The 10,928-nt window shown below is 52.0% G+C and overlaps 1 protein-coding gene across 1 annotated transcript; it reads right to left on the bottom strand.

The window, feature by feature from the left end:
• Positions 1-5,824: 5,824 nt before the first annotated feature.
• Positions 5,825-8,415, bottom strand: LOC116937197 (protocadherin-10-like). The gene has a single exon (XM_076062980.1). The coding sequence runs from the start codon at positions 8,342-8,344 to the stop codon at positions 5,825-5,827; it is 2,520 nt and encodes an 839-aa protein (XP_075919095.1). The 5' UTR covers positions 8,345-8,415.
• Positions 8,416-10,928: the final 2,513 nt, after the last annotated feature.

Here is a 10,928-nt window from a genome sequence, read left to right as displayed (position 1 = left end):
CTACGTGACTTTACCGAAAGAACCAAGAATATGAATCCCTGCAGTCACGACAGCTTTAAATAAAAAAACAACAATAAATAATCCCGACCGAGGAAGAACCAATCATTTGAACCAGGGAGAGAAGAAGGGATGGAGGAAGAGAGAAAAACAACTTGGATGCAACTATTGACAATGGACGAGCCACCCCCCGGACAGGCCACAACTACACCCCGCACATACAACACTGCACTCGAGCACAAGACGAGCCCGAGTCAGCCATTGACCCATCTGGCTCGAGTCGCGGTTGCGGACCATGGGTGTTGGTGCACATCGACGCCGGAGGATAGTCATTTAAATTGAACCGTCTGCCTGAGTCCTTGATGCCGGCCCGTCAAGCGAGGAGGGTGCGGGTCCACCGAAGGCTTCGGAAGCAGCCAGAAGAAGGCTCAACGAGCCCAGCACCTCCTGAGCCGAAGAACCCTCATGTGGTAGCAGGTCGGGCGATGGTGGCTCCGGATTTCCCCGTTCCCCCCGGGCCGGTCTGACCGGTGACGTCAGCCCCTTTAGGCGCTTGGACCCTGCGGGCGGAACAATAAAACTGTCCTGAGGGAGGACGTCAGCCGACGTGCGCCCCAGCTCATCGGCCTGACCAGACACCCGGCCCTCAGGAAGTGGGGATAAAAGACTAACGTCAGGCGGAAAAAAACGTTTTAGCCGCGACAGGTACACAAACCAGTGGCGGCGACCACACTGAATCCGCACGCACTGCGGACTCCGCACCTCCACCACTTTGACCGGCCCTGCCATGTAATTCGGGGAGGTACCCAACGGGACGTGGGGGTAGTGGAGCCACGCCTTGTCCCCTGGCGTCCATAGGGTAATGGACTGGCGAGGCTTGACGAGCCGTTCGTTGGCCGCCTGTCGCAAGGCCGAGTTCCCTCAGACGCCTCTCTAGCTTCATCTAATCGCTGTAGGGTAAGGTGTAAGGGGTTCCATTTTTTAGTTCCATTTATTTGGTATAGCCCTGTGAGCCATTCGGCTCTTGAATCGGGTGCAACCGCAACAAAAAACTAAAACATGAACAAGAAAACATCTTAAAGTAATTATGTGACTGTGCAAACAGAAAATCCAGGAAAAAAACATAAAAAATATTCCTGAAATAGCACCGTACACCAATGCTGTGTGCAAAAATCCCAGTGGGATGCAAGTCAACAACAACAACCACAAGACAACTAAGATTAAGGCCATCAGTCTAACTCCGTACTACAATAAACAAAAACATGGGCAAACCAAAAAAACTTTTCGAAATCACCAAAATAAAAGCCATAAATGCAATGTAACAGTGATCATAGGAACTGTGACTGAATTTTTTACAATAAACTACATAAATAATATGTAACATCAAACCCGAGAGCTATATTTTAGTCCACTGAATAGCAGTGTCAGCTAGGGGTGTACAACTCTAGAGCAGTTTTGAGTGAAGATCTCATAGGTAGTGATTCAAGTTGCAGTTTATTGGCAATAGCATTCCAGACCCTGGGGGCATCAATAGCAAAGGCCCTTCCTCCGGTTTTTGTACTGCAATAGGGAATGTGAAGCTGGTAAATGAGCGAAGACCTGAGGTCAAATTTGTTCTTTGAAACAGAGAGGAGATCCAGTAGGTAGTCTGCGGATTTTTTTGTAAGTACATCGTGAATAAATAAGATCTGGTGCACAAGTCGTCGAACATTAAGAGATGTTAAGTTTGACCCAATGTAGAGATCACAGTGGTGAGTCCTATATGGGCAGTTCAATGCAAATCTTAAGGCCGAGTGATAGATGGAATCAAGCTTCTTCAGTACAGTACTTGGGGCTGATTTATACACGATGTCACAGTAGTCAAGTAGAGGCAGTATGGTAGCTTTTATCAATTCCAAACGGAGCATTGGGGGGAAGCAGTGCTTGTGTCGATACAGAAAACCAATTTTTATTTTTGTCTTTTGACCAATATAATCAATGTGATCTTCAAAATTCAGTTTTGAATCCAGGATGACCCCAAGATACTTATAGATCTTGACTTGCTCTATTTGATAATTATTTAAGGAATGTAATTGGGGCAAAATAACTTCCTGCTTTAGTCCCGGTGAGAAGCATAGCACCTTGGTTTTGGAGGAATTCAGGACTAGTATAAGAGCAACTCGCTGATGTTGTAGTTTGTTGAAATCACCCTGGAGCTTAGCAATCACGTCATCTGGAGAGCGGCCAGCAGTAATCAGTATCATGTCATCTGCAAAAACATTTATCCTGGAATGATCCAGGTCAGTGCCCAAGTCATTGACATAAAGAGAGAACAAGAGTGGGCCGAGGATGGAACCCTGTGGAATCCCTTTTGTTATCTTAAACACTGTTTGACCTCCAACGATCTGAATACAGTTTGGGTGCGAGAAAAGAGGAAATTTTTTAACCATTGTACTGTGTTTTCGGAAAAACCGAGGCAACTTAGTTTACTAAGCAGGATGTTGTGGTTTACTGTATCAAAAGCTTTGGGCAGGGTCAAGAAAAAGACAGGCACAGTACTGCTTATTATCAAGGCTACTGTAAATTTGATTCAGAGAGTCTAATGCAGCAGATGTGGTGCTGTATTTTTTTCGGAACCCAGATTGTTTTAGATGTAGTAGCTTGTTGGTGGACAGGAAACTGCTAATTTGGTAGTTCAATCATTTTTAAAAAATGTCATCAATGGGGACAAAATTGAGATCGGTCGGTAGTTATTGGGATCATCTTTAGGGCCCCCTTTGTGAAGTGGACGGACATAGGAATGTTTCCATTCGAGAGGAACGGATGCTTCTTTGATGGACAGGTTGAAAATATGGGCTATAGGTTTGTATATTAGGTGACCAACAGTTAGTAGAGCAAAGACGGGAAAACTATCTCCTCCGGTAGAGGAGGACCCTTTGAGGTAGGACAGTTGTTTCAGAACATTACTTTCGTGGATTGGCTGGAAATTAAATTCGTTTAATGTTTGGACAGGGGTGTAGGAATTTGCATGAGCAGGGGTGACTCCCAATACATTATCAAAAAGTTTACCAGATTCAGAAAAATGAAGGTTAAAATTGTCAACTATTTTTTTGGGATCTGAAAAATATTCCTCATTTCAGTTAAGCTCAACAGGCAGATTATCTATTTTGGATGCCTTTTCGATACATTTGATTGTTTTCCAAAAAATCCTGGCATTTCCATGTGATTCCAGGAGAATGGAGGAAAAGTAGGCATTTTTTGCATGCCGTATTTTTTTGATGCATCTATTCCTTAAAATCCTGTATTCTAGCCAGTCATTTACCAAATTACTTTTCTGAGCACATGCCCAAGCATTGTCCCTAGTTTTCATGAGCTTTGTAATCAAAGGATCATACCATGGTGGGCAGTTGCCTTGAGTTTTAAATCTAACCAATGGAGCATGTTTGTTAAGAATTTGCAGAAACGTGTACCTGAAAGTCTCCCAAGCCGTAGTCAGGTTGGGGATATCACAGACCTTGTCAATATCCGAGTGAAGCACATTAGTAAATGCCTGAGTGCTGAAGTGCCTCAAAGAGTGCTTCTCAACAATTTTAGCAGGGGCTTTGGGTCTGGCTGATGATCTCACCCCAAAAATGAAGGAGTGATCACTAAGGTTATTACCCAGAACACCAGTCAGTGCGAAATTGTGAGGGGCATTTGTCAATAGGATGTCAAGCAGAGTTGACTGTCCCGGATTTTTTAGGTTGGGTCTTGTGGGGACATTTATTAATTGAAACAGGTTAAATTCATCTGTAAAATTTGTGGCCATGGCTGGCGAGTTTAGCCAAATCCAATTTAGATCACCCACTAAAACTATTTCATCTTTAGGGAGGCCCCCAAAAAGCTCTCTCAGTGCCGATGCAGCTTCAACATCCTTCCCACTAGGTGGTCTATAGCAGCACACTACCAATATCTGTTGATTATTTGGGAGAGTTATTCTGAGAGCCAAACCTTCAAAGCAACATTTTTTAAACAAGGAGTGAGCTGGTGAACATGCAATAGTATTACGAACATAGATGGCAATTCCACCTCCTTTAGATCCTCAGTCAAGGTTGTAGTTCAATCGTAATCTGCAAGTCATTGATGGTAGGAGTGAGAAATGTTTCTGTTAGGCAAAAAATGTCCAGGTAAAGATTTGCCACTTCTAGTTTTAGTTGACTTAATTTAATCACAAGCCCTCTGATGTTGACATGTAGAACACCAACACCTTTCCTGCCAGAAAAATCTACAGAATTATACGAGTTCTTTATATTTGGGCCAGGATGAAGCTCAATACCACCCAGAAATAAGAAAAGTAGAATTAATAGTTTGCACAAGTATTTTCCGTGAAAGGATGAAGAGCGGTGAACCTTGGACGAATAGCAGCAGCTCGCAGATGGTGTTATTTTTAAGAGCAGAATGAAGTTTGAAAAGAGTGCTGGTGAAGTAATGGGACAAAGAGAGGGTTTAAAAGGATACAATGATGGAGTGTGGAAGTGTCTATGAGCTGTTTCATTTGCAGGTGTAGTGGCAAATCGAGCAACAAGTATGGACGCAAAGTAACGAGAGTAGCCGTTTGTAGAGTTGAGTGTGGCACTAGATATGGCCAGGAGGGACAGCAGTATGATATACAGCAGGAGAATTGCCATCTTTAAAATATCCGGGGTATACACAGATTAACACACAAGCAGAATATAAAAAAATATATATAATTATAGGCCGAGCGCGAGAAAAACGTCTTGCCGCACTCGTCACACATGCCCGGCTTCTCACCCATGTGCTAGGGTCCGATATCCTAGTACACTTCTCCAGCGGTTTTAACTGCACATCAATCGGTGGGTCACGCTCCCTTCCATACATCAAAAAGAACGTGGAAAACCCAGTAGAAGCATGCGGGGCGGAACTGTATGCTGCGAGCACACCTGGAAAGTGTACCAGTCGGATTGTGTTTCATTGACACGTTGGCATAACATCGAAGTCAGGGTTCTGCGTAACCTCTCTACCATACCATCCGTCTGGGGGTGATAAGGCGACGTACGCACCTTTTTGGTACCCAAATGCTCGCAAACCTCCTTCAACAGCTTCGACGAACATTTTTTTTCCTTGGTCTGTCAAGAGACATTCAGGGGCGCCTTTGTCTAATACGTAGCCATGAAGGAACACGTCTGTGATGGTCTCCGCCGACTGGTTTGGTAACGGCCAGGCCATTGGCCAATGCGACAAATACTCCACCTTTGAAGATGGGTCCTCGCTGGGACCACGTGTTTCGTGTTTTTTTAAACGTATATTAAATTCGCCAAAAGGAGTGCCCGGATCTCAGCACGATTCGTATTGCGTAATTGTGGCAATCCGTATTCTTCTAATGTGCCTCATTATATCCGCTTCTGAGTCTCTTAAACATCTGCCACCAGCAGATCCCACGGACTCGTGGGAATCCCCCCCCCCCCCCCCGTGTCGTACTGCTCAACCCTCGCCTGTCCAAGCGGCAAATGCGACCACCATTACATTATAATTGATAACCGGAGTAAAATGCATGGAGATGAAATTTCAGCAAAGTAAATGAATCATACACAATGCCAACTATGGCCCAACATATTTTATACTTGATTGAAATTTAATTACGCGGACAGTCTATGGAGATGTGTATAGATTTTTTTTTTATTTCCCCCTCCCCGTGCATGCTGCATTGTGCGTAACGCACACTTGGTGGAGGGGGGCGATGATGAATCGTGATGGACGATTGATTTTCAATATTTCTTAAGTTATTGCCAGGGCAGTCACGGAGTGAAAACTCAGCGGTAATTTAAAAAAGGGGGCTGTCTCACGTCGTTTACCTGTGCGGCAGGCTGCGCGAAGCCGCCGAGCAGCAGGTCAGACCGGCACGCGCGTCCGCCGCCTCCGAGGGCAGGAACGACCGGTACTCGTAGGTGTCGAGCACGATGACGGATGCCGGATCGCTGTCGGAGCCCGCCTTGCTGCAGGCGGCCGCCTCCAGCTCGTTACGCACCAGCATCACGTCGTTCTTGCGCGGGCTCGGCCACGCGCTGGACTCGGCGGCCGCGCGGCAGTTGTAGATGCGCAACTCCTTGTTCTCCCGCTTGCAGTGCAGCACGATCATCGCCATGGCCACGTTCAGGACGCACGACACTGCGCCCAGCGCCACGATCACGATGAACGATGTCTTGAAGGCGCCGCCCCCGCCGGTGCCGCTGCTGCCACCGACATCGTCGCCGGAGCTGCCCAGGAGCCGGCCCTCGGGGTGCACGTCTGTGACGAGCACGCGCACCGTGGCCGTGGCGGTGATGGCCGGCTCACCCCCGTCGTGCACGGCGATGGCAAGCTCGTGCCGCGTGTGCTCGTGGGGCAACGCCTGCGCCGTGCGCACGACCCCATCGGAGGCGTCGATCCGGAAGAGGCCACAGTCGTTGCCACGTGCGATGGCGTAGCTCAGTTGGGCGTTCTCGTTTCCGTCGTCGTCGGACGCGCGCACCTGCGTGACGAGCGTGCCGGCGCGGGCGCCCGGCGCCACGTACACGTCGGCCGTGCCGTTGGCGTCGAGCGGCGGCGCGATGACCACCGGCGCGTTGTCGTTCACGTCGCCAATGACGAGCGCCACGGCCACCTCGATGCGCAGAGGCGGCGCGCCGTTGTCGCGCGCCTGCACGCGGAACTCTAGCCGGCGCGTGCGCTCGTGGTCGAAGGCACGCAGGGCGTAGAGGGCGCCGCTCGCCGGTTCGATGGACACGTAGGTGAACACCGACATGCCGTCGATCTGCGAGTCCACGATGGAATAGGCCACCTGCGCGTTCTGCTGCGCGTCCGAGTCGCTGGCGCTCACCGAGCCCACGTAGGCACCGGGGATGTTGTTCTCGGGCACGTGCAGCTCATAGGCGGAGCGGGAGAAGCACGGCGCGTTGTCGTTCTCGTCCGTGACGCGCACCGCGAACGTCTTGACTGACACGAGCGGCGGCACGCCGTTGTCCCGCGCCACCGCCGTCAGGTTGTACTCGGCGGCCGCCTCGCGGTCCAGCTGCGTCGCCGTCACCAGCGCGTAGACCTCGCCCCCGTCCGAGGTGTGCAGGGCGAAGGGCAGCGTCGCGCCGGACCCCACGGCCGACGCGCTCTCGAGCGTGCAACTCACGCGCCCGTTGGGGCCAGAGTCGCGGTCCTTCACGCGGACGAAGGCCACGAAGGCGCCGGGCGGCACCCCCTCGGACACGCCGACGACGGCCGCGTCGTCCGTGACGCTGCCGCCACCCTGGCCGAGGACGAGCACCTGCACGTCGGGCGCGTTGTCGTTCACGTCGAGGATGCGCACGAGCACCTCGCTGTACGCGGGGATGGAGTTGGGCCCCCGGTCGCGCGCCTGCACGTAGATCTCGTAGACGTTGGCCTCCTCGTAGTCGAGGGCGCCCTTGAGCGTGACGCGGCCCGAGCGCGAGTCCACCGCGAAGAGGTCGCTCACGCGCGGTGCCTCGTGCGCCCACAGCGCGTACACCACCTCCCCGTTGGCGCCCTCGTCAGGGTCCGACGCGTTGAGCTGCACGACGGGCGTGCCCACGGGCGCGTTCTCGGGCACGCGCGCCCGGTACACGGGCCGGTCAAACGCAGGCGCGTTGTCGTTGGAGTCGAGGACGCGCACGGTCAGCAGGGTGGTGCCGGTCAGCGGCGGGTGGCCCCCGTCGAGCGCGGTGAGTACGTACGTGTGCACGGCCTGGCGCTCGCGGTCCAGCGTGCGGCGCACCACCAGCACAGGGGCGAAGGCGCCGCCGCCGCCCGCCGGGTGCACGTCGAGGGCGAAGGCGCCGTCGTCGGGCTCCATCGCGTAGCGCCGCAGCGCGTTGGCGCCCGCGTCCGGATCGTAGGCGCCATCCAGCGTGAACCGCGTGCCGGCTGCGGCGCTCTCGGTGATCTCGAGGAGGGCACTCTCGGCCGGGAAGCGCGGCGCGTGGTCGTTGACGTCCAGCACGTCGACGCGGACGCGCGCCAGCTCCGTGGGCCGGTCCAGGACGGCCCCGAGCAGTAGGGCGCAGCCCGAGTCGCCGGTCGCCCGATGGCACACGGCCTCGCGGTCGAGGCGCCCGCGCACCCGCACCTCGCCGCTGTCGGCGCTCACGACGAGGTAGTTGGAGGCGTTGGTGCCCTGCAGCACTCGGAATCCACGGGCGTGCAGTTGCGCGGCGGTGAGGCCCAGGTCGCGGGCCAGGTTCCCCACGAGCGTCCCCGGCGGCTCCTCTTCGCGGACCGAGTAGCGCAGGGCCGACGAGAGGGCGGAGGCCTGGGCGGCGATGGTGGTGACGGCGCAGCGCAGGCAGCACAGGCAAAGGAGGGCGACGAGGAGAGGATCCATTTTGCTGGGGCAGGGCGAGCCGGGGCACGACGCGCGGTGAAGATCGACCGCCGAGCTGCGTGCGTGGACAGCGCCGGCTGAGGAATCAGAATTGCAGGGAGATAAAGGGGGAGGGTCGAGCAGGAATAAGGCATGATTAATAAAAATGACATGGAGATACAGGTTCTGGGGGAAAAAAAACTGTGAATTGTGGTTTTTAATTAAGACATTTTCAGTTGTGTAAATGAAATTTTGACGTGAAAATGTAAAAATTAATAATGCATAATCAATAGCTATTAACAGTGTCTGAAACATTGCGTGCCATTCACACGATTCGAAGCTCGCAAACCGCAGGTGCAATCTGCGACCGCGTTTGTGCGACATCTCGCTGCAGCCGCCGCCGCGAGAGCCCCCTCCAATCAGGGATGCATTGTTTATCCCAACTTGCACCGCAGGGCTCATCGGAGGTGAGCACGGCCAAATCTCCTGTGCATTATCCATGGAGCCGCTCTCCGTTCACTTCCGCGGGCTCTCGACGATGTGAAGTCAAACGGTGGAACATTGGTGGTGGGCGCGCGGTCACGTGTGGTCATGCCACGTACGGATCGCCGTAATACGCCAACGTTTTACACTACGGGCTAATGCGGAGCATCGTAAAATGTTGCCACCCCCCCCCGAATAGCGTCGTGGTTGTTCCAAGCAGTGACAAGTGTGAGGGATATTTAGGCAAACGTATGCGCGTTGCAAAGGCCGTTGTTTTCTTGCCATCATGCCCTACTCATGAGTATGTCAGACTCCCCTCCAGCTTGTCATGGCCAAAGCCATTGTTACACTTAAGCAGCGTGACCAACAACAACAAAAAAACATGTTCATGAAGCCATCCATAGACATAACTTCAACCGGGAAGATGGATACAAACTGAGCAATCATTGTAAGGATGTTATTAACCAAGTAAAGTCTTAACTGACTGTTATGTTTCCATCCTCCCTGCCTGTTTCAGCTGTTATTTCCGACTCTCCGAGTACATCACCAGGCTAAATGTCTGTGAGGCAGCCCAGGCACAGGATCCCCTCCACCTCCGGTGGCTGAGGACCTTCTCACAATGACACGCTAATCTCTCACATTTACATACAAATTCCTTCTCTAGCTCCGCCCACTTACCTTTGGGTTGAGCCCACCAAAATCCGATATAAACTCTTGTTGCAGCAGCAGCTCTTTCTCTTATGTCAGCAGTTCTCCTGCTGTATCTGTTCCTCTGTTCCACCTGATGACGGTCGCTTGTGTTGCGATCGAAACGTCATGTGGTTTAATTGATTTTATTTTCTACCCACTACGTGATGACTTTACCAAAAAAAACAGAGTATGGATCCCTGTAGTCACGAAAACTTCAAATCTAGATTAAAAAACCATCAGCCAAAATTTGCATTCATTGCTAGAGCGGAGGAATGGAAATGGTGGAATGGAGTGATCGTGCATTGCACGTAGCACGAGCGCTCTTCGGCATACACTCTCACACTCGGGAGGGGGGGGGGGTTACATCGGCCAGAGACACGGTGGCCGACACAACATTCATCGTAGGAAAATCTGTTTCGTAAACGGGCTCGTGTATCAGATAATGCATGTCTGGTATCACTACGTCAGCTGAATAGGGGGCATAAAAAACAAACAGTGGCTAGAGAGGGGCTGATAAAAGCCATATTGAGCTACGTACTTATTAGTGCACCCCTTGCAGCAACAATATAGTTAATTGCTCTAATATAGATGTAATGTCAGTGTTACGCCTACTGACATGACAAAGTGACACCTACTGGCATTGCAAGGGTTTCACGGGTACAGCCACAGAGGTAACAGCCAATCGGGGAAGGAGGCGTATCTGAGGCAAAGGTAACAGGAGGGGTTAGCCGAGATGCTCCGGGAACCTGCTCGAAGGTTCCACGAGAGGGCGTGGCCGGAGGCGGGGCTTAGCCACTCCTGGGGGTATATAAGGGGGAGCGGACCCGGAGCTCGGGGCTCGTGTGGGGTCCTGGGTCCTGGCTGCGTCGCTGTTCACCGACATCGCTCTCCGTCGTCCGACCACGTGGAAGATCTCCTGCGTGGGTTCCATCGCCGTCGTCGTCACACCGCCAGCCAGCGGCGGTGACGAGTGAAGGGCGAGGGGACCACGCCGAGTGATCGGCTGTGCGTGTGGCCACTAGAGGTGTTACTGCCTCGTGTTACATTCAGTGAGAGGAAGAACCGGTGTTGTGCCCAGTGTGAGAAATAAATAAGTACCCTCTATACGACGTGTCGTGGAAGTCGCTCATTACATATATATCAGTCTGCAGGTAATTGACAATTACTGATATTTACATCAGGCTGTAGTCATGGCAGCTATTTGTACTGCATTAAACACCATAGCTAGTACACCTAGCATTACCCAACACTTAAACCGTGATATTTAAAACACGGTACAACGTCGCGTATCTGCTCATTTGGAACTTAAGGTATATATGCGGATGAGGTGAAAGAATCAGATATGCGAACATCTATTTAAAGTCACACTTACACCGTGCACAACGTACCGCTGCTGAGTGCGGGCGGTGAATTGTGTTCGGGAGGAATGTTG

Source organism: Petromyzon marinus, unplaced genomic scaffold (assembly GCF_048934315.1).
Source record: "Petromyzon marinus isolate PM22_M1 ecotype Great Lakes invasive population unplaced genomic scaffold, UKy_Petmar_22M1.pri1.0 PM_G_Scaffold_83, whole genome shotgun sequence".
NCBI lineage: Eukaryota > Metazoa > Chordata > Hyperoartia > Petromyzontiformes > Petromyzontidae > Petromyzon > Petromyzon marinus.
Note: the sequence above shows the minus strand (reverse complement) of the source record. Positions and strands in the feature narration are given on the sequence as shown.